This window comes from Acipenser ruthenus, chromosome 1 (genome assembly GCF_902713425.1).
Source record: "Acipenser ruthenus chromosome 1, fAciRut3.2 maternal haplotype, whole genome shotgun sequence".
NCBI lineage: Eukaryota > Metazoa > Chordata > Actinopteri > Acipenseriformes > Acipenseridae > Acipenser > Acipenser ruthenus.
The window spans coordinates 104,575,668-104,600,887 of NC_081189.1; the positions used below are offsets into that span (position 1 = coordinate 104,575,668).

Here is a 25,220-nt window from a genome sequence, read left to right on the forward strand (position 1 = left end):
TTTGCCCTGGTCTAATTTAGTTACCGATGTCCCAAAGGTGCACACTGAGAACGCAAACCAGCTGTCCCTCATCTCATCTTAAAACTGGCCTCATATCTGGCTCAGGCTGATTGCAGACCCAAGTAAATTTAACAAGAATCAATCTTACAAATCAAAGGAAAGTTCACTTTCAAAAAAGTAAAAAGTGTAAATGCAGAGAACATCTTTAAAAAATAGAACATTTCATATCTTAAAATATATGTTTGATTTTTAAGGCATTTTGATTTTAAAATGAATCTGATGTCAATAACATCTTTATCATAATATGTTGTGTATGGTCTTGCGACAGAAAGTGTAAATAGTAATTTAAATGACATTTACTATTGTTAAAATGTTTGTTTTTTTAATCATCTACTCTGCTGTCAATTCTGTTTGCAGATATGACAGAGTTGTAAAACCAAGATATTTAATGGAATAGACTACTACTAATGTTCAGAATACGGTTAAAAAATACAATACGTATATCAGCAGCAGTCTTTTTCACGCCACACAAAATGCTTTGGTTTCTTATACTATTGGGCACTAAAATAGCATAAAAAGCCCCCCCCCCCCCCCCCCAGTCACTATCTTCTCAATTTGTATTTTAAATTTTCCCTTCTTCCCAAATCAGTTTCTCAGCAGAGCCACAAATCCATGCACACTTCTGGGCATAATTAGAGCATGGACCAGGCTTGATAGATTGAGCCACACACTGGCCCTGCAACTGGAAAGCTTAAGAAGGGGCTTCAGATAAGCCAAGTTACCCTGTCTCCTGTATGAGTGTAACCAGTCTTACTGCTCGGTGCGTGTGGTGCACACAGGGGGTACAGTGACATGCCCTGAGGGCACATTGTCTGATGGGACTGAAAACAAGGCTGCCTTGCATTGGTGAGTACAGCTGCAATGGGTAAGAATATTGTATGGCAAGCCAAATTATCATTTAGAGATATCTCTTAATGCATTTCAAGATATATTAAATTGAATTGCAGATATCTCAAATTGACTTCCTGTGAAAATGCTCTATGTTTTGAATGGCCTTCCGGCCCATTTCAAGATATCTCAAACTAGACAGGAAATCAATTTGAGATATCTCAAATTCAATTCGAGATATCTCAAACAGGACAGGAAGTTAATCTGAGATATCTCAAATTCAATTTGAGATATCTCAAACAGGACAGGAAGTCACATTCAATTTGAGATCTCAAATTGAATTTGAGATCTCTCTAAATGATAATTTGGCTTGCCATAACACTAGCTACTGCATATACCCAGCATCAAGGAATTAGCAATAGCAAACAAAATACAGTAAAGATTGAGTCATCCTGATCGTATTGTACATCAAAACCTAATAAGATATTAATCAAATGAAGATCTTTAACCAGGAGCAGTGAACCAGAGAGAGAGGCATTCGTGGGGAATCTCTAGAAGTGCTTACTAGTTATCATTCCACATGCCCAATTACCACTCAACACTCCACACACTAATTAGAATTCATCATCATCATTATCATCATCCGCTGACTTGTAACCAGAGGGCTAGAGACCCCAGTATGTAATGAGCCCCAGATCAAACAGTGTGAGTTGAAACCACAGAACAGGTGGACACTTGCAACTGTCCAATCCCCGCTGGTTTGCAATGATTGGTAAATTTGAATTGCTTAATGGGGAAAGGCACTAGACCACAGCCTTAAGTCTTTATGGTCAACTTGTTTTTATAAGGCTGGCCTTCTGGGTAGATTTATTCAGTATTCAGTTTAAACCCACAACATATTATAGCAGGAAAAAAGATCATATTTTAATATTAGTTGCAAGAGCCTCTCTTAAAATAATTTCACTTTAAGGTGGTTCACTACAGGGTAAACCCTGTTTTGCTATTTTTTGTCCACTGAAATGTATAAAATACCATCAAAAAAGTAATTTTCCAAAACAAAACCATTTTTTTCTATAGGTATGTCTACAAAAATCTTTAAAATCACATAAATCTCAACTTTTAGTATGGGCACCCCCATTTATGTTTTTTCTCTCCTCTGTAAAGCCTGTGGGAGTTTTCATATAGCAATATTTTATAGAATGAGAACCCCCAGTTATTTATTATTTTTTTTGTTTGTTTTTTAACACAGAATGCTTATGACAATGTTTGCAAAGCCCAATGTTTAAAAGGATTTGTTTTTTGGGGTAGAATGAAAGTGTGCTATTTACACTGTTTGATATACAGATTAAATCATTTGCTATACAAGTCATCAATTGTAATGCATCAGAAGGATACCTGATATTTTAAAATAAGATAATTTTGAATTATCACATTCTTTTATTGCATCCCTTTCAAGAATGATTTGTGAGGATGGTGTATCTAATTGTCAGTGCTTTCTCTTAAGCACAGTCAGATCAGGTATATGTGATCTCTCATTTACATATATATATATATATATATATTATATTATTTATTTCTTAGCAGACGCCCTTATCCAGGGCGACTTACAATTGTTACAAGATATCACATTATTTTTACATACAGTTACCCATTTATACAGTTGGGTTTTTACTGGAGCAATCTAGGTAAAAGTACCTTGCTCAAGGGTACAGCAGCAGTGTCCCCCAACTGGGACTGAACCCAAAACCCTCCGGTCAAGAGTCCAGAGCCCTAACCACTACTCCACACTGCTGCCCTAATCTGCCCAGATTTCATATATATATATATATATATATATATATATATATATATATATATATATATATATATATATATATATATATATATATATATGTACAGCAATGATGTTTAATGTGTTGCCTCAAAACACACTCTGTTTGTTTCCAGTGGTTCACTTTACAATACTGAGTCATACCCTGTGTTGAGAGTGTGCGCCTTCTTGCAGCAGCTGTGCATGAGCTCCTCTCTCCAGTGCACTACAGTAATGTAACATTAAGTGGCTATTTTCTAACTCACAGATCTGGAAAATGGAGTTTAATCAATGACTACAAGGACCTATTACACCTTCAGGCACCAAATGTCACTCGCCTGTCTGGGGATCTTCTATTTATCGTTGTCTGAACTGGCCAGTTGGCAGATGTACCTTATGGGGTTCCAGCTAGCGCTGGGCAATTTATTATAATACTGAAAGGCTTAATGGTAAATCATTAAAACCAGATTGTGGGTTTGTTATATGAATACTCGATTACCTGTGTAATAAGAAATATTTAACTATACATCTACATTAAAAAAAAGAAAATCTCCACAGATTTCAAAGAAATTTCTAATTTCTGCTTGGTTCCAGTTTAATTGTGTCTATACACAAGGAATTGCTAGGATTTACTAGTCCCCCAGTAGTAGACACACCACATTATTTTTTTTTCTGATTTTTATTAAGAGAGTAGCTGTTATTTACTTCATGCTAATATTGGGGTCGTCTTTCGCCAAGACAAAAGCACTTGTGTAATTTCCCTGAACTAAATTTCCAAAAGAGCGGTATAGAATGCATTTTAGAGCATTACAGATTTTTGCCCTTTCACTAATGCAGTGGTGTGCTAGATGGGGAGGAGGGGTCTACGATGCAGTTTGAAAGTTTGATTAATTAGCAACGTGTGTCATAAATCTCTGCTGTGTTTTTTGATTGAACCTACTATCCCCTTAGTGGAAGATATTGATCATCAGCATTGAGGATGAAGCTTGAGCCCCAGCTTGTGTAATGGTTCAGATATGAATTAAAGCTGAGATGGCTTCAAGAAAACAAATCCACAGCACACCTTATGACAGATACAGCTCTCTGATAGTGGAAAATAATGGAAACACTATCAACCCTTTGGGTTCATACATATTCTTCCATTGTTCATCATTACTTATCAGCCACCCAGAAGAAAATACATATTCATCTGCAAAGCTTGTGTATTTATTAATTAATCATCAGCTCAGTAAGAGTTATACATTTAGATTTAATACAAAACCACTGAAGTGTGCATGGAATTATTAAGAGAGACAGGAATGAGTATGGAAATAATAGTTACCACAAACCATTTAGGTTAGCCTACTGTACTGTACGCACGCACACACACACATACACACACAGTAGCATGATAAAGGGCTGTCACACATTATCACTGTTGTATTCTTATTTATTATTTACCAAATATTTTATTTTTACATGAAAACAGAAGTTAGTGATAGATATGGAGCATGTCATTCACAGTGTACAGTACAGTGTAACCTGTGTGTTGCATTGGAACTTCACAGCATGTGACATCAGGCATGTTATGTCAGATGCAAACCACATACATTATGGATGTTCCTAGTAGGGTAACAGGGAAACAGCTTGGAGAAAAACATTTCTCAAGCTTCTTCCATTACATCCAGGGGCTACAGCTCAGTTCTGAATGGCCATACTTTAGATTTAAAACTACAAAAAACTTAGCTGCTTCTAACATTATTTACCTCCAGTTGTAAAGACAGCTCTTATTAAGCAACTGAAGCTCTGGTTCAAGTTGAGTGTTGTGACTTACGTTTGGAGTGCTTGTCACACAGCGCGGAGGCCCTCATGTCACATAGCCGGAGTGTCCCTTTACTGCTGCTGTAAACAAAGAGGTTACAGTGGTCGGGGTGGAACTCAGCAGCTGTGATGACTTCCGTCAGCTCCTCCATGTTGGCAGGCTTGATGTCCACAATATCTGAAAGAAACGGTGCTAAGGAAATACATGGACAAGCAACAGCAGCAGCAACTTTATTCTCGTAATGCAGCTGTGGAGGAGTTGGTGTAATCTCTTTTTAAAACTCGTTGGGGTTATACACAAACACTGTTTGGTGGGCAATTCACTGACACACTAGGGAGACAGAAGTTTTATTTGAAAGCACCGCACTGGTGCCCATTTTTATTAGTTTTGAAATATTTTTCTTTTAGCATGCAGAGGCCGCTGTTGTCTGTGGCCTGAGTACCGGCAACGGTACACAGGACCACAGGAATACCAATACCGGTAAACAGTAAAACTAACTGGCACACTCACAGGTTCTCAAACTAATAATGAAAACCAAAGGTGAAAGAAAAAAAGGAAAATAAAACACAGTAATAAAACTTCCACTGCCGCTAAGCCGGTCAGAACGGGCCTCCGACCTACGCTCAGTTATCCTATACACTGGGGTGGCCAGAGTTCCCTGTACAGCTAAACACGTCCCCTCGGATAAGTAATTATTTTTTCTATTTTTCTTTAAATTATTTTAAGGCAGGCTGTCTCCCCCAGCCGGGCTTGCCTCTTCTGTCAGCGTCACTGTATATTCCCAAACACGGCCACCCGAATGCACAACCAAGCACAGTTCTTATGGGCCGAGCAATCTCCCAAGGCCCACCTCTCAGCCACTCAGAGAGAGGGAAAGCCAACACACCCTCTTCCCCACCTCTCCATGAATGACAGGCGGATCTTACGAGACTGCTGCCCTCTTACTGCAGTACAGCGGATGTGCCAGATAGTCAGTCCAGATCTCCCGTTACAGGGTTATACACAAACATTATTTTTAAAACTTGCTGGGGTTATACACAAACATTATTTTTGAAATGCAGGTCATTGTAAAAATCATACTGACAAAAAAAAAAGTTGACCACAACCAGGGTGCAAACCAGATTAACTGTAAGGTCAAAATATAGAGACCTAACACATGAGCATTTTACTTTTAAAATATACAAAATTGTGGATTTGCACATCAATGGTCAGCGATAAATATCATCTTGCACCTATGAAGTGGTAGCTATGAAGAGCGACCAGAATTATCCTGGGTTTAAAAAGCATGTCGTATGCAGACAGGATAAAAGAATTTAATCTATTCAGTCTTGAACAAAGAAGACTACATGGTGATCTGATTCAATTATTATTATTATTATTATTATTATTATTATTTGTTTATTTTTAGCAGACGCCTTTATCCAAGGCGATTTACAGAGACTAGGGTATGTGAACTATGCATCAGCTGCAGAGTCACTTACAACTACGTCCCACCCGAAAGGTTAAGATTAGAAATACCAAGGAGGTTAAGTGACTTGCTCAGGGTCACACAATGAGTCAGTGGCTGAGGTGGGATTTGAACCGGGGACCTTCTAGTTACAAGCCTGTTTCTTTAACCACTGGACCACACAGCCTCCTTTATATTAAATATAAAGCCAGTGAATTAAAAAACAAAAAAAAGGTGTCACTTTGTGTAAAAGGTAACAGCTTTAAGTTGTGATCTACAACAAGCCCTACAGATATACATGAGACTCTCCAAGCTGCAGCTCTAGAGTGACATCTTATTAATTGAGTGTGTGTGTGAATGGTTTTTCACAAGCTCTCCCATATTGATTTACTGTGAATTTGAGATGCACTATGCATAACCTTAGTTTAGAAACCACATCCCACATTTTTGGCAATGGCAATTTAAAGCATTGTTATTTTCATCCTAATGTAACAGGCTGTGTTATGGCGTTATGGATTTCATTTCCTGTTTGGCGAGATGAGATGAGGTTAAAAGCTTTCTGATCACAAATGTAGACGAGCCCGGCTCTTTTGCATTGTGGTTAAGACGCTCGCTTCGGATGTGCTGTTACACATAACCTTAACCTCTTTGTGCTCCGTCTTTCGGGTGAGACGTAGTTGTAAGTGACTCTGCAGCTGATGCTTTAAAGGCTGCTTTACTGGTAGTTTAAGCTTGGGAGAGAATCATTTCTTTTTAAACAAAATAATGTGTTAAAATAAATGTATGTATGTATGTATGTATATATGTATGTATGTATGTATGTATGTATACATGTATGTATGCATGCATGCATGTATGCATGTATGTATGTATGATCTTATATATATGTGTGTGTTGTTGGTGCATAATACCACATGTACAAAGAAATAATTGGTATTGTTGGTACCTTTATAATAGGATCTGCCAAAATATGTAAAGAAAATACAAATGGTAAAAAACACTGCTTCTGACATATGTATTATCTAATAATTTTCTGACAGCTATGAAAATAAATTTTCAGCTCAAAAATCACTTGCAATTGTGATGCAGATACTGTATATTTAAAAAATCTTAGGCTTCACTTTGGGGAGCTTAACTACCCTGCTGAGATCATTACTTGATAATATCTCCTGGGTCTATGGATGCTAATCCCATAGAAACAGAGGGGAGTGAGATTGAGGAGACAGCATTCCATGAAACCACACAGTTAATGAATGCAATTAAAAATAGATCATCCCGAACTGGTGAAACTACATGAGGTTTTATTGTATATATTTTTGGCATATGGATGCTTTCCTGTAAACACAATTCTGCCACTGATCTTGGAAAAACTAAAGTAGCTGTAATGATAGTAAAGCAATGGGTTATAATAGGTCAGTGATTAACTGAGCTTGAGGTTCATGCAGAGGAAGCTTATATGTACTTGCTGGTCAATAAGTTTCTGTTGAGGACATTATGAGTGTATAGATTTGCTATCATAAACCATAAAGGTTTGGCTTAGGATTTAATATGAAAAGGAGAAGCCCCTCAAGTAACAGACATTGATTTATATACAAACAGTAACCCTCTTTGGAGGGTTCTTTTTCCCACAAACTAGGCCTTAACTAAAATCTACTGTAGTCATATTTCAGACGGTTTTTAAAATTATGCAACAAATATTGGAAGTGCCATAAGAAGGGGATACACAATGAGGGATAAATGGACACCTTGTCTTTTACAGATGACTATGCATGCCTTCTTTGAGCACTGCTTTTGACCCATGCACACTATTTCCCCGAAAAAGACCACAGCAATGATTGAAGGCAATCATGTGATACTCTGGATCATTTCCCACAAGTGTAAGCTTCATTGAACTAAAATGCTATTAAATAGACGCACAGCCCTGACATCCGCAGCAGGACACAAAGGTCGGAAAGGAGCTCTCTACACACACGTCTACACAATACATGACTTCACTGATCAATACAATTGATCAAATCAGGTGGAAATTAATAACAAATGATAAGAACAATGTTCTTTGCAGTTGTTTTCCTAAATTATATTGGAGATGCCTGGCAGTCCCTGTAGATATTAAACAGGGTGAAATATTATAATAAACAAAGAGATCAGTGCAAAAGCGAGGGGATTTATTTATTTAATTTTTTTAGAAGAGGCATCTAACGAGGCTGACAGACCCCATGTAAAGAGAAAGATGAAGAGTTACCAAGGAGCCCCAAGGCTATCTTTTGAGTTTCTGTATCACTGCTCACACAAGTAAATCTCTCACTTTCACCATTTTCAAAAGGCATAAGTCAGCTTTCCTTTTGTATTTCAAATGTATTGAATGTTATTGTACCGTGTGTTAATACTGAAGTAATCTTTCCAACAAAGGTAAGGTAAGATTCATGTAATGATTCCATTAGCTATAACCACTTTAAACCAGTTGTCTAGGGAATTTCTAGGAAAGGGTGATCATCCACCCAGGATTTTACACAGTAACCACAGAGAAAGGCTGGATCCCATGATCCATTTGATCCCAAAGTACACTGAACACTAACAGCTCTCATACAAATATATAAAAAAAGAACTGTATTTAGGCTTTTGCCAGTAACCTATGGACAGGGTGCTTCGCTGAAAGTAAGCTTCCCCAGCTTGTCTAAAGAAGAGAGACTATTGTAATAATCACCCAGGGGCTTGTTCTTCTGTAGCCTGCATCCCTGATTTCCACTGGGATTCGGGCTGCTTGGTAATAACCCAGGACACTTCCAATCTCTTTATGCTGCATTAAGATATTCAAATGCCTCCAAAACCCCAAATCAGAAGAAAAGACGCACTGTGTTTCATTCTCTATTTATCATTTTGTTCCAATTCCCTCTAACAAGATAGATAATGATTTGGAGATGGAGGTATCTGGGGTGTTATGTTGTATGCATATGTAATAAGATGGTACGGGTACATATGAAAATGCAGCACTGGTATTTCTATACCAGGGTTTGTTCCATTTGTCCAAGCAGAACTACAGTAACAGTACTTGGACATCACTGTCTACAGATGGGTCCAACTGGAAGTAGAACTACTGTACTGTAGCTATATCCACAGCACTGCATTAAAAAACATATTTGTTAAAAAACAAACAAAACATTTTAGCCTGATCTGCTGATTATTTTCCATATACAAGTAAATCAGAACCATATATCAACCCCTTCAGACACACAACACAATAAGTTGACCTTTCAAGCAGTTTAATCAAATAAGGGTACACGTTATTTCAAAATATAAATGAATCCCCTGTGGGACTCCTGTTGATGGAATGATGGGCCCTATTTGAAAAAGGGTATTCAAGACTTGACTGAAGACTCAGTGGCATCACTATTACCATGACAACACCTCAAGTCTTTTCTGTGCACACTCTGTCAGTGCTTACTGTAAAAGCATAAGGAACCTGTATATTACACACACTATACTGAGAAGCCATGGGTACATCCCTGGTATAACAGTCGACTTTATATAATGTGCAAACCTCTTGTATAATACCTTATCTTGTTTTAATAAGCAAGTACTTTCAGTACCATATTTTTCTTCTTAAAAACTCAACTTTGTTTCTTATTAAAAGCGCACTGATTCTGCCAAAAACATCTTTAAAAAAGGAGCAATAACCAAGGCTTTAAAAACAAACAATCTTATTACATAGTACAAGTATCATCACCACAACCCTTACTGCCATGTTAAAGATATTTTTTGCAAGGTTTTTGTTTCATTTAGTTTATAAACTTTAATTTGGGACGCAGATTTTTTCCAATGAAACAGTGCACATTCAGAGCGCTACGGTGTTCATTTTAGGACTTCCTCAGTCGTCACCGCTCCTCGAGTCAATCGTCACCCCTCCGAGTCAGTCATCAGGCATCAGTCCTCCTTGAGTTTTTTTTTGTTTTGTTTTTTGGGGAGAGTGAGGGGTTGGACGGAGTCGTCTGAATCACCCAATCAAACAAGAGCAAAAAAACTCTCAGTGCTTCCATTGGATGAAACACTGATTGGTGCATGTGTTTTTACCTTTTTACCTCAGCATTTAATATGTAAACTGAAAGCGTTTTAAGCATTTGTGCAACTTCATTATTTGAATTTGTTTGGATTTAAACTGTAAGGCAAATATTCTCAGACATAACATAACGTTTGTTTGTTTATTGTGTAACAGAAAACAATTTTCTGAAGAAAAGCATTAGAAAGTAGACATTTGTAGACAGTGTAATTTAGATTGTTTTCTGTTACATTTTGATGTTGTTTTTTTAAGAATTCATAATATAAAAAGACAATATGAAGACATGATTTTGCTATTATAGAAAAAATGCAAACTTAAGTTTTATTCTGAGTTTCGCCATTCCGGGTTTACTCAGTCTCTACACAAACACACACTTTATTAAATCAAAATCATTAATGACGGGGTAATCAATCAATCAATTTATTTTTATATAGCGCTTTTCACTTGACATCTCAAAGCGCTTCACATAACAACATTTAATTAAATAAAAAAGCACATTGAAACTGTTTAAAAAGCAAACAAAAATAAAATAGTTATGTCTGATGCCATATGCTGAGAAGATTTGCCTTACAATTTAAATCCAAACAAATTCAAATACTGAAATTGCACATCGTAACTTTTAAAGTATTTCTTTAAATGCTTACAGTATACATATTAAATGCTGAAGAAACGTAAAAACACATGCACCAATCAGCTGCTACGCTGACACCTGTTTCATCCAATGGAAGCACTGAAAGTTTTTTTGCTCTTGTTTGATTGGGTGATTCAGACAACTCTGTCCAACCCCTCACTCTCCCTGAAAAAAAACCCCAAAAAACTTAAGTTCAGATGCCTGATGATTGACTTGAGGAGGGGTGAGGACTGACTCAAGGAGGGGTGACGACTGAGGATGTCCCAAAATGGACATCGTAGAACGCTCCCAGTTACCACATCAAATCCTGGTTTGGAAATAATAAAGCATTCTGAAACATTATTTTAAAGAGGTGGACACATCACTTAATTATGAGATGCTGTGCAACGGTGCAGCAAAATTCATATTTAGTGACCTTATATTCATTTTAAATGTACTTTAAATTTGATATGTCAGTCACGCTCATGCAATGGTACTAAACCATATAGATTACAATAGTAGCGCTGCAATGAGTCTGTAATGTTTAAAGTCAACTGTATTGGCTCTGTGAAGCCAAATTACAGGAATAAGCTTCAGGTTGCTAACCACAAAAAAAAGGTAAATCACAATATTAATTAACTACATTGTAGAATCATATTTTCTTTCCACCATAGCAGGAGTTACTGGAACACAATTAGTATGAACTAGAGGTCCTTTAACCCTACAGGTTTACTCCACCCACATTACCATCAAAGACCTGTTAAACTGCTTGGTATTACCAGCAGGCTTACTCTGCTTCATTATTACCAGAGGCTACAACTATTCAAGATCACAGCAGCCTTGTGATAGGTCCATCACTTCATCCAGCGCTCCTCAAGGTGAGGCATGACAGATCTGGAAATGTGATTGATCTTCACAGTTCAGTATATAAAAGTAAGCCTGAATAGCACATCTCAGTCAAATCCCTCCAGTGATGCTAAACAAGTTTCTTGCTTATGTATCAAGCGCCACTGAGGACATCTCATGTTGGGTGTTAAGCATTCAGCTGCAGTGCCCTCGTAGCATGGAAAAATCATGACCAGTATTTCTGAGATATAACAGCTCAACAGATAACCCAAAGCCCTCAGCTAAATAGACTCAATATCAAGATTAAATCATGAGGCTTGACGTAGTGTCACAGTGTAACTGTTTTTGAGTCCTGTCCAAAAGTCTGTCTCTTCAAAGCAAGATGTTTTGTTGCCTCTTGACCCAATTAGTAAATACTTGGTTAAAGGGTCAAAACATTTGTTAAATGCTTAAGAATTCTACTTTTTAATCCCCCAGTAAAATCTGAATCTTATGGATTTACCTCCCTTGGTAATGGCTCCGGCTGGTCATTTTAGATAAGTGTAAAGGATACTGAAGCTCCTGTCGGTGATCCCCAAGTGCCAGAGGTTAATCCTGAGGTCATCAGCAGACATGTAGGTCTCACAATCACTGTTGACGGAGATGGAGTTGACATGGTAGGTGTGAGCGTTAGCGAAGATTCTTCGGGGGCTCACCTCCACCATCAGGTCCATGGGCATCAGGACTGGCACCTACAAAAGAGAACCAATGTGACTCATTTCTGAATTATGAACTCCAATTGCATACAGTGATACTCGCTATGGTTTCCATTACAGCTGACCTGATTGAGAATATTGTGTCAGCCACTTTTGTTTATGAAACACAGCGTGTAGTCGAGCCTGTATGCAGAGAGACCACACATCTACAATGATCACTGTGAAAAGAAATCATTCATTCATTCCTAGAGCTGCCCTGTCAGTTGAAGCAGATTTCTTTCGTTACAAAGAAATGCCAAAGGGAAACACAGAAAGGAAGACTGCCAGAGATCTAACGTGACTGTTCAAGGACACGGACATAAAGAGAGGCACATGTCTAGGGAAAGACTAGTGTATTTGCACTGCCATGACGATCGATTCGTAATGTTTCAATTAAAGCTGGATGCTTGTGGTACAGTATTTGATATTGCACATGGTTAAGGTCTTGTGGTCCCTAATAATGTGGCCAAGTCCTGTACTGTGGAAATGATGCAGAAACATTTAATTGAGCGATACAAATATTAAATGCTGCTATAAGAACTAAAGAAATTAAGAACTTCAATTAGATGTTAAATATTGCGGCTGTCCTGTTTATCATGTTTTCAGGTCGTCCTTGAAAAAGGCCACTGAATAAGATAATCAGATACAGAGTAGAGAATGTAATAGTAACTCTCATCATTGAAATACAGTAATTCCCCAGGTGGCACTGTACCATGTTTCTGTAGAGAAAGACACAGGCTCTCTAAGTAATGAAGCAAATGATTTCAAAGATCCCGATCCCTGTAATTTATGCTTTTCCGATGAATGTTTCTTTTGACAGGAAATAAAAATGATTTTTGAAAATTACAATGACTAAAAAATACTTTCCAAGATAATTGGCCCTTTAGCCTGTGTCCTCAAAAGTCCACAATGGAGTTATGCTGACTGTTGTACTATTACTTTTACAGTAGTATTTAACTACCATGGGTTGCCAGTGAGGTCTGTAAAAACATGAACACAGACCTTCATAATACGACTTTCATATGACCGTCAACAACAGAAGCGGTTTATACTGTAATTGGTCTTGCATTTTATTCGGAACTACTGATAATACTCTCTGGTAATTGGGGAAAAACCTGCATATATATTTTTTAGTTCAGAAATATTTAAAGACACTTTTTATTTCTACTTGATCTCATTTTGTGTAAGTAATATGATACAGAAAATCACAATGAAAAAGGAGGGAAAAAAATAGAAAATGTGGTTAAAAAAAATAATAATAAAAAATAAAAAAATTAAACACTGGTTCTCCACAACAGTGATATTCAGACAGTAAACCCGAGCAGTGTATTCTCTTGGGTCATGGATTCATTTTAGTCAAGCAGCGTGAAATGAAATTTAGGAAACCAATGAGATCTAACTGAACCAAATGTACCCTTTCTCCTTTTCAATCTGGCTCTTTCAAGATAGCACTATTTTCAACAATAGGATATTTATTGTTTAGTCAGACCTCTCAAGTAGAAAGATTCAGACAGTGATAATAGAATGCCCTTTCTAGAGCACTGAATTATTTTTAAAAATATACAAGAGATCATCAGTGTGTCAATTACTGAGGCGAAAGTAACATGAAAAGCATGTTTTACTTCATCGTGCACCCCAATACTCTCTAGTTACTAATCTGATTAAATACATTAACTAGAAAGGTTCTTGTGAACAAAAACAAAGCAACTCTGGTGTCGTACTTCCAGCGGAATGTCATATCAGATTGAATGGTTTGTAAACATGTGAAAAAGATCTGTATCATTAGGCACACAATAGCTGAAAGTAACGTATGAAAATGACTGCGTACAAATATCCTTGACCAACGGTGTGATGACATGGATTGTCAAGAACAGGCCAGAGCTCAGTTACTGCAATGGCAGGGTATTCTTCATTTGATAACAATTTGGTTTGGAAGTTAACAAAATAGCAACTCGATGACGTGTTTTCTTACTTATGTATCGTAAAGCTTATTGCCAAGCACAAATATAAATGTATTTGTATAGAATATACAGTGCTGTAGTGTTTCATTGAGAAAAGAAGAACACTGTAAAAGGACAAGTTTTTTTTTTTTTACATTAAACAGATGTAGAAATGCAATGTATGTGATCATCTTAGCACTAATAGGCGAAAGCAGCAAATGATGTATATACAATCTTAATGTTTATTTTATTGACATAAAGATAGGATAAGATAAGAATTCTAATAGTTTTAACTCTCAAATCCCATTATCCCAAAGTCTTATAAACACACAATAAAACATCATTTAAATCCCGATCTGGCACCTTGCAGCTTATACTTAATATCACTATGATAAATGAATAAATGAAAAATGTGAGAACACAGTCAAATTATGAAATAAAGAAGGCGGCAACAGATTGCAGAATGATATCTTCTTCATTTGATTTGCATTGTAAACCAGGGAGGAGATATAAACGTGGAGGATGACAAAGAAGGTAAATGTTTATTGACATACATTTACATAATACAAACACATTAGTAGAGTATAGCTATGTCATTCATTTAGTATTTTTTTGATTTCCATATTCTGTTAGAAATGTATGCTGAATTTATAAATCAGCACCTAAAAACACCATGTCCTGCTTTCATATGGATGTAAAGTACTAACTGATTAGTATAATGCATATGAATGTTGATAAATCTTTCCAAAAACCGAATGTTGAAGCAATATGTATTTAACAACCTAATAGCTATCTCAGCTGGTACAGTAGGTTCTAAGGAGTGGTTTACTGTAGATATTAGCTTGAACTAAATCAACATGAAAACCATGAAACACCATTAACAACATGGCACCTCTTGTTATTTTGAATGTGTGGTGCTCACTAAAGGATCAAACAACGCTATTTGCCACCTCTGCCAGGGTAACCATCAGGAAGCTCTTGAGAAGCAACCACACTAGCTTACAGTTTTCTGTAATGCAGTATACAGCTGATGAGAACCCCAGTGTAGCCTGGGAATTCAACATGCCACATCCAGGACCAGAGCATAATCACTGCATCTCACCTGCACTTGTGGGGTTGAAGAGAAAAAGGCTTGCCAAATCTGACACCTACTTTCACAGTGCAAGCATGTTAAAGCATCTAAAATATACTGTAGCATTTTGTTACTTACAAACAGTTTGATAGAAATAAAATCCTCTTCTGGAGTAGGATGGATTAGATCCATGAAGTTTAACCATTACATTATTTGAGAAACCAGGGTTAACTTTTGTCAAATACTGTACTTAGCTGACCACTTCTTTTTTAAATAGCTTTTCCCCTTATTGAAAATTGGTTTAGTGGTGAAACACAATGGATCATCATTATTGTATGCTCTCTGTTGTGTAATTAACACTCTATTGAGCATTCTGGACAACAAAAAAGTAATACAAAAACAAAAGAAGAGCACACTGCAAAGTTGTTGAATACCAGTTATGTAAAACATTGAATAGAAATACATATCTGAAACTGGGGCATGATCATTTTCTTCCTTGTATAGAAACAAGCACTGGGTGCTCCAGTGTCCAAGTTCCTCAAAGAAGCAGTCAGCTTACCTGCAGGGATGTCACTGTTGAAAGTCCTTTAAGCCGCCCTTCTTCATCTTTCAGGTTGTATCCCTCCGGCCTCTTATCTCTTTCACTAACTTTCCATAATTTAATAGTTTTATCTAAAGAAAATAGAAAAAAGGTATACTTGCATCAATAATAAGTGATGCAGCCTGTATAATAGGTAACATCAATGGAAGCAAAATAAATTATTTTTGATTGGGGTACCTTTTTTACAAAACAGTTGACAACAGGGCCATCCATTGTTTTCTTTTTCATTTGATCATACGGAAGATGAATGCATAAAATATATATTTACTTTAACTATCCACAGGACACTGTATGATGTCACTGCTGGGTTTTCTCCACCAAAAATCTAATGCGTTTCCTGAGGTAATGGACAGGACACAGGCACTGTTGAAGGTGGTGGCTCCTTTGACCCGGACCTGCTGTTAAAGGTCAGCAGTGTTTTAAGACATATGCAGTTTTACACCAGGCAAAACCAATTCTCAAACGCGCAATTCTTTCTAACAGCGAGCATCAATCCTTTAAAAAAAAAACAAAAAACAGCCTGATCAATCAAACCCTGACTTTTTAACCCTAGTATATGGTGCATCACTGCAGGAAATCACACTGATACTTCTGACCTTACAATACTTGACCCTTATTGACAAGCTCAGTCATCTGAGATCCAACCCTATCTCTAAGTAGCAGTATGTGTCCCCTCTGTGTGTGATGTATAGATTTATTTCGTGCATGAACCCCGGCAGACTTCCGAGACACGGTATGCGAGTTGTTTCTTGCTGTTGCCTTTTTTTCTCTTTAGGTAGTGTGGTAAAAGACAACATTAATTTCTTGTGCCCATCAGTGTATATACTATATCCTGTAAGCATTCTTCTGTCGGTGGTACTTCTTCATATGTTTGAGGTAAAGAAAGGCAGCGATATATACAATGATGCAAACACCACACATTGTACTACAGGCACTGCTGTACAGGGCTGTGAAATCCGTTAGGCAAAATAAGTGCTTGTATTCCAGCACCCACGGTTTTCTACTGAAATCCCGACTGATTTCCCTGCTAACTGGAGGTACCTTTGCATGCACTGTAGATATCTGTGGGAATCTTGTGGACACGCTATTTAAAGAAAATATTATCATGCTGTCCAAACACAATAGCCTTCAAAAGGAGACTCAGACACAACAGGTAAATTGTTGATACAAAATAAAACATCAATATGTGCAAATTTAGCAGAGATTGAGACATATTTAAGGGTGTTTGCTTAGTTTATTTTCGCAAACAAATTTGAAAATTGCACCTTTATAAATGTGGACCATTGTGTTGACCAAAGCCACGAGTCTGGTTCTGAGGGCCCCTTCGTGTCTATGATCTACTGTATATTTGGTGGAGATTTGACATTACTGCAGCTACAGAATAATATAATGTGTGCTATATTTTTAATGCACCTTGCAACTTTGTTTCAAGCACTTTAAACTTGAAAATAAATTTTAAATTATCATGCTTTACAGCCCCAACCTCTGCACTCAGAAATCACACCGAGAGACAAACTCGTCATCAGTGCCACCATTTCCATATCCAATTGCCTGGTCTCCGAACACAACTTAAGATATTGCAGTTGAGTAGCCAATAGCTGTGGACAGACTCGCAGCTATTTCATACATAAATAGGTTTGTATTCCTGTGATAAGCATATAACCTGGCATAAAAATGACCAGTTATAAATCTCTTGGAAGAAAAATAAACCATGAAAGTGAAAATAAAATGAATATCCCATACCTAAGTCTATGTGTAATTACAACATCTCTCACCATTGGTTGATAAAAGGAAGTGAGCAGCATTCTGTTGTGGCAGCCACCTGATTTTGTTAATCTTCTCCTCGATTTCCAGACTCTTCAGGTAATCGAACTCAGGCTCATGGCTCTGAAAGGTGCTATAAACATTGTACTCCCCCTGGCAGTGAGGCTCATTTTTACTCTTGGGAATGAGAAAGGGTAAAATAACAATTACAACCCCAGTCAAAATATATGGCATTAATATTATTAGTTTTATTATATCAAACATTTCAACAAATTACAAACATTTCCAGGAGAAATGCTGTTTCTCATACAAGAACTCCAGAAGCTTTATCAACAACGAATTATGTATCCTACAATTAAGCAAAGTTTTTCACTAGAACTATAAAGAAACACACGATCTTGTAAAGGATTTTACACAAAAACATAACTCTCTTAAAACAGTTGACATGCTAGTTTATTTTTTCTTCAAGCTTTAACAGCAAGCAATAAATGTTCATTTAGTAATCGTGAGAAATTAAGGCATTTAATTCCCAGGCCTTTAATTCAGCAGTATGTTGTTATATTAATAATTTTCACACTATATTGCGTGATTTTTCTGCATGCATCAGCAAAGCACTTGTGTGTTCACCAGAGTAAAGAACAAACATACTACTTTATTAACACATGTGGTATGTATATGTATGTGTGTGTGCTGCACAAAGAAAAAAAGTTACAAACAGTACAACACAAAACTATGTAACACTTAGATAACCAATTGATTCTGATATGTTCTACATGATATTATAACCTGTGAACTGCTGTAAAACACTTTGCCTTCAGCCTGGAGGCTATTATACAAGATACAACAATGGGACAAAGGAGGTTTACAGAAAACTCTGAATATAAAAGTGCCTTCTCATGATTATTAATGTTATGTCTAGGGTTTGATTTGAATAAAAATCTGAGTAGTGCATCATGGATTTATGTTTTAAGTATTGCCTTTGTACTGAATTCATAAAAAAAAAAAAAAATATATATATATATATATATATATATATATATATATATATATATATATATGCAGGAATCATTTCATTGTGATCTTAATGTTTATCCTGCTTACTAGAACATACATAACTATTCTAGGGGCTGTGGTTTCTCTAATCTCTTCAAAATGAAATAAGATTACAGATTTGGATATATAGTCTATATGTAAACACACTAAAAAAAGGGACAGAACCACACATATTGTGTAAGTAAGACTTTATTTTTTAATTTAGTAGTCGCCAATTGATTTTACACCATTTTCCTCCCAATTTGAAATATCCAATTGTATTGTATTTTAGGCTCAACTCACCGCTACCACCCCTGAGCTGACTAGGGAGCGGCAAAGAACACATGCTGTCCTGCGAAGCGTGTGCCGTCAGCCGACTGCTTCATTTCACTCTGCAGGCCCGCCATGCAGCCAACCCAGAACTACAGTGTCGGAGGACAATGCAGCTCTGGGCAGCTTACAGGCAAGCCTGCAGGCGCCTGGCCAGTCTACAGGGGTCGCTGGTGAGCAGTGAGCAGAGGACACCCTGGCCGACCTAAACCCTCCCCGTCCTGGGCGGCGCCGGCCAATTGTGCGCTGCCCCCTGGGAACTCCTGTCCAAGGTCGGCAGTGGAATCGGCTGGACTTGAACCGGCGACCTCTAGGCTATAGGGCGCATCCTACACTCCACACGGAGTGTCTTTACCAGATGCGCCACTCGAAAGCAAGTCTGACATTTTTAACACATCGATGAAAACATGTTGCCCGAACCACAGTCTGGAATGCTTGGTCTTATACCTTTCTGACAAAATATGCAACTTGTTCTAAAATAAGGTTGTGATAGAGAGAGAAAGGATCGATGCTGTAAATCTCCCTCCCGATTAGAAAGGGCACTGTGTAAGGGGGAAGGTATGCTGCCTCCTAGATCTACCACCTCGGTGGTAGGTGGAAACCGGAAGGTGACCATATTAGGAGGGGCGCGTAGCTGCAAGTACTCAGGACGATTCCATTGCAGTCAGCTGCGGGGCAGCCCTCTATTGGAGAAACCATGGCGACGCGTTGACTGCAGGGAGGAGTTTGCTGGGTACAAAGGGGAAGCAGCTACGTCAAAACCTCCCCTTGCGCTGAGTTAAAAAGTGATCGGCCGGAGCCGATGTTTGTTTTTGTGATTACGTGTTTTGTTTTTGTGTGTTAACAGAGGAGCAGGAGGACGGGAGGCTGTAGCCAGCGAGCCAGCACATACCCCAGAGCACGGCCCTTCACAGCACAGTGCATGCTCCACAAACCCTGGAAGAGAAGAGCACATTTTCGTGCACGGAGGACTGTGGTTATTGGAGTGTGTTTTGTTTACTTTTGTTTTAGCTGGACGCTGTTGAGTTTTGCCCCATTACCATCGCTGGTACTGGGGCTTATTATTATTATTATTATTATTATTATTATTATTATTATTATTATTATTATTAATTATTTTTCCAAGTGGATTTATTTTATGATCTTTTTGTTTGTTAATTATTAAAACCTTTTTGTTATTGGGAAAATTCAGGTCTGGACATTCACTTTCTACTGCACCACACCATTCAGCGTGTCACAGGTACAATATTCATTGTTACCCCAATAACCATTAAAAGGAAGATCTAACTTTTTTTCTATACTAATACATCGTCAAGCAATATCAAATTCCAGCATTTCAACAAAGTTAATTATGGTGCTTTTAAAATGTGAATTACTCTTGCTAATTGCTTTCTAATGACAGTCTTGCTCTGAGGTAGGTTATACACTGTCTAAATAAGTAGTACCATAGAACTATTTAGGGCCTTGTGTTAAAATGGTACCAGCAATAGACCTACTTGACCTATTCCTGGCTGGCTGAATGCCTGACTTGTCTTTTGTGAGATGAATACATCTCTCTTGCTGCAAATTAATTAAAATACAATTAATTGAAATAAAAACAATAGCATCTTGGATCTCCTTGTGAATGCTATGATATGTCTTTAAGTAAACATCCTTCAGTTATATCTGAACTAAACTGGAATTGATGCTTATTAAACCTGACACCAGTATTATGATACTCTATATTTAACAAATCGTGCTTTCCCTTTACAGAGGATGAGATTGATGCACCTATATTCTTGTTAATTTAATGTGTGCAGGATCACCAGTGAAAATCAAGGACTACACATTCTGAGAGTCAATTACTTTATTGGTCACTTCTCGGAAAGGGTGAGGGACTTCAGCCAATCAAAAGAAGATGGAGCAGCCATTTGCGTTTATATTTTGACGGTCTGTGTTTTGCTTTGTAGACATTATGGTCATGGCTATAACAAGGAAACCAATATAACCATGTGGCAGCCATTTCAATTAATTGACTATTCTTCAAAGGTAGTTTACCAAGCAATGGACAAATAATGCTATAGCCAACAGTGACTTCAATAAGTCAAAAAAATGAATTTGAGTTCAGAAATTGAAAATGGGTAAATGGGTGTTCTATATAAAAAATTGCATTTGTAATAGAATTCAGTGCCTACCTCAGGTTCCCTCTGGAAAATAACAACACGCCCCCCCTTGTCCCCAGTCGCCAGCAGCTCCCCCGTCTGGTTGAACTCAACTGTGGATATGATATCAGCTGAAAAACAAACAGGAGGAAAAAAACACATATGAGATGCATGTCTCAATTCAACCCAACTGTATAAATTGTATGTAAAAATAATGTGATATCATGTAACAATTGTAAGTCGCCCTGGATAAGGGCATCTGCTAATAAATAAATAATAATAATAATATATATTGCAATGTATAACCATACTGAATACATTCAAATTTAAATGCAAGTACGGGAGGGGGGTAAGTTTGTCTTGTTATTAGGGCATGGATCATTTAAGAATCTAATTAAAAGCGTGTTTACACATGCGTTTGTATGTGTTTATGAGTTTTATGTTTGTGACTATCTGATAGATGGGTGATAAAACAGCATTGTGTGATGGGTCACAGCATTCTGTGGAAGGGTGCAACCGAGAAGGGTTTGTCGCGATTACTAAAACAAATACGGATCAAAATCACTGCCCCACCCAGTCTCCAAAATACACATCTTTGAACATTTACTTAGCTGATACAAGGGTAACAGGGAGAACATAAAATGAACAGTAGTACACATTAACAAGTTACTAAACAGATATCCTATGTATAGTACAGAATTCAAAGCACAGTCTGCCGCCTATTAGATTCAGAATATCCAATTGTCAAAATGCTGAAAATGAATATTAATAGTGCTTCTGATGGCAGGAAGCTTTACAAGACGGACTTGTCTGGGCAGCCCCTGTTCTCAATCAAGCAGGGCTTTAATGTATTTCTACATGATTTCCTTGTGGAACATTCTACATCTCATCCATCACTTCTCCCGGAGCAGGTACTTTCTTTCTCCTCCCGTTACTCTGGAGAACTGTTATAGCAGTGCAGCACCCAGCAGTGTGCCAGAAGATCCCCGCTCCAGGAATAGTAAATGCACCGTGCTGGAAAACAGTTATCTCCCTTTCCAAGTGACTCTGTGCAGTAAATTGGCAGTGTCCATTGACCCTGGTTTCCTTGTGCAGAAAATACATTCTGCATCGCCTGCAGCACCACTAAGCTCAAGACCTGACCTGGATTTTCTCTGTACATTTTGTATTTCTATTTTGCTGTGAGGAAAAATAAATAACTGCTTTGAAAGCAAACAGATATTTTTCTAAAATGCCTGGACTGTTTTACGAAATCACATGCACGCTTAAACATCCAAACTACAACCTGAAACCAAATAATGTTTTGTAGTCAGCCAAAAGCAAACAAAGTAAGACAAAAAGTTTTAAAATGTGTAAAAGTGTTGAATTTATGTTAAAACAAATAAACAAACCTACAGAACACAACATTTAAAAGAATGTTGATTATTATTTGTCAATTTTCATGGCAGTTGTAAATGTCTTGCAGCCTTGAGGTTTTGTACTTTATAAAGTGACAGACAGCCTTCAGGAAGGAAAGGAAATGGACAAAGTCCATTTAGAAAAAGCCTTCCTATGGAAAAAAAACACAAACAACAACAACAACAACAACAACAACAACAACAACAACAACAATACCCCAACTTTCTTTCAGAGTTATAAATCAATTGCTGCTTTACACAGGTTCGTCAGAGCAGCTTGTCTTTGAAAATGCTTCCTAGAGTACAAGAGAAGTAATTATAAAAGGTACGAGTAAGCAACAGCAGACCGAGCTGGTCAGGGACATCCCTGGTTCTATTAAGCACAGCAGCTCTTGTTCCAGGAGATAGCAGGCGAACATCTACCCTGGAAAACCACCCACAGACTGGAGTAGCCGCAGGGCTTAAACTACATCACACCACAAGAATGTCACCTGCAAAAAAACCTGATTCAACTTTAGTGTGAAGAGAGGGAATTCAGAGACCGACATTCACAAATCCCAGTTACAGCAAACGCAAGCATTCTGCACTTCGAGAAAGGCATTTTCTACTGAAGGATTAGCTGTTACTGCTGGTGTATACTCTTGGTAAGCAGGTGCACCCCAGTATCTCACAGTAGCCTACATCCCATATCTCCAACTCATTCAAGTTTCCAGGTAAGCAAAATGTGTGGTTTTGCAGGCTAATACGCTTTTCCTGTTACAACCATATATGAGTATTAGGGCCACCTTTATGGCCTTAATTGTTGTAGCCAATTAGGTGGCCAATTAGGCATTTATAACACAGGCCATGCAAAAAGTACCTTCTGTGCTTGCCACCTGCACTCCCACATGTTCATCAGTTTTATTTGAATGGTGTGTGAGCTTGTATACATTTACAGTATTCTAAAAATTAAGACACTAGATTTGTATTCTATGACCCAAAAGACACTCTTATACTCTCATAATCCAGTGTTACTCATCTCATTGTTCCACTGGCAATTATAATACATGTGAAGATTTATTTAGAGATGACTAGATGTGTTTAGTCCATTACCATTTCCTCACTGAACTCCTTGAGCACAGAAAACAGCCAGCGCTAACAAGTCTCATGTCTTCCTAATGGAAACGTTTAATGCTACAAAAATAAGTTATAGTGGCTAACAAAGCATTGTAGTATCAACATGTGGGAAAAGAGCAACTAAGTAGTGGTATGAGCCATTGCCCAAACGCAATACATTACTGTAGCAAGTGTTGTTTGCATTAAAGTAGGTCTCCCAAAGCAGATCAACCACTGAGTAATCATAGACCCCTGTAATGGGTTTCCATGGAGACTAACAGAACTTCACTTAACATGCATCTTTTATTTGGAATGGATGTCATCAATCTAATGGACATAATGGTTTTGTTGCACACATACACCTATAATTAAACACTTGGGATCACTAATACACAGTGGTGGGAACCCACCAATATTACACTATCAAAACAAATAAAATAAATAACAATAATGCTATCATCCTAGCACAACCCCCTCCTCCCCAAGAACAATACAAAATACATAAATCAGCCTGGTTCAAATGATGCTGTCAAACTATTACAAGGTCTATATATTATTAATAAGAATTAAACATCTCCAGTCTGTTTCATTGCCATCTTTAAAACTGAGTGATAACCAATACGTAAGAAAATGGTTTAGAAAAAGCGTGGTTATTAATTTGTTAACATTACATAAAAACCATACCAAAACAAAAGTAGTTTACAAGGCTTCTGAACCTATGTACTGAAAAGTTACCAGATATTAAATTAAAAAACAATCTTTTCACATATTTCCTCCCTAAAGCAGCTAAGAAACTGAAGCTAGACCGCTAAAGCAGATTTCTGGTTGGGCCCCTCAAGTCCACGTTGTTTTTTCCTATTTATTACATACAAACCTGCTTAATCATGGGTTATCAATATAGTTGAATCCCTATGGCATGAACTTGACCCAGAAGAACTGCACACTGTTTGAGACTTTAAGGATAAAGGTCCTCAAACATACAAAAGATCTTCTAACATCTAGGTTACATTGGTGTCCCAACTATTCTAGTTCCATGAAATAGCTCAACCAGATTTAAAATATGGCCACAGTGGTGCTGTGGTCATATTATTTTGGCTGGACAGTGTGTATTAAAATACACTGTTCAAGTGTACATGAATTCCCTCTATCGAATTAAAACACCCACTCCTACTTTCTTTCAAAATATCTAACAAACTGAGCCAGCTGGCTACAGTAATGAGGGGAACTGGGCGATGTCTGGGATTCATTGGGGAAGAGAGGGAGCCAAGCTGTAATAATTAGAAACAATGTGCAGTTGTTTAATGGCAACTCATAAGGTTCAATTATCACCCTCTGCAGGAGGGAGCCTTCAACATCTGGTGGATGCATGTATTCTACTGGGGCGTCATTTCAAAAGGAGCTGGGAGGACGGGTGGGTCTGAAATCAATTACAATCCCTATGATGAGCATCTTTGGTTTAGATGCAAATTAAAAAGCCATAAAAAGACAATAAGATCAGAGAAGAATATTATCACCCCACATCCGCAACCTGTTATTGCAATTATACTTACAACAACTAACATACATCCATTCATGTGTACCGACAGCTCTGCATAAATGCAATAGCAGTTAATGACCATTCAAGTTTAAAAACATCAATAATAGGGGCTCCCAAGTGG

At 37.5% G+C, this 25,220-nt stretch overlaps 1 protein-coding gene across 4 annotated transcripts in view; it reads right to left on the reverse strand.

Annotated features, from left to right (window-relative positions):
• LOC117420687 (serine/threonine-protein phosphatase 2A 55 kDa regulatory subunit B gamma isoform) overlaps positions 1–25,220 on the reverse strand; it is a 117,781-nt gene that overhangs the window by 23,837 nt on the left and 68,724 nt on the right. For all 4 annotated transcript variants that reach the window (XM_034034219.3, XM_059032998.1, XM_034034220.3 and 1 more), the window contains 5 exons: positions 21,104–21,201; positions 17,579–17,744; positions 15,762–15,874; positions 12,010–12,187; positions 4,512–4,676 (listed from right to left, as the gene is read on the reverse strand). In XM_034034219.3, the coding sequence (XP_033890110.1) occupies positions 4,512–4,676; positions 12,010–12,187; positions 15,762–15,874; positions 17,579–17,744; positions 21,104–21,201 (720 nt within the window). The remainder of the gene's footprint in view (positions 1–4,511; positions 4,677–12,009; positions 12,188–15,761; positions 15,875–17,578; positions 17,745–21,103; positions 21,202–25,220) is intronic.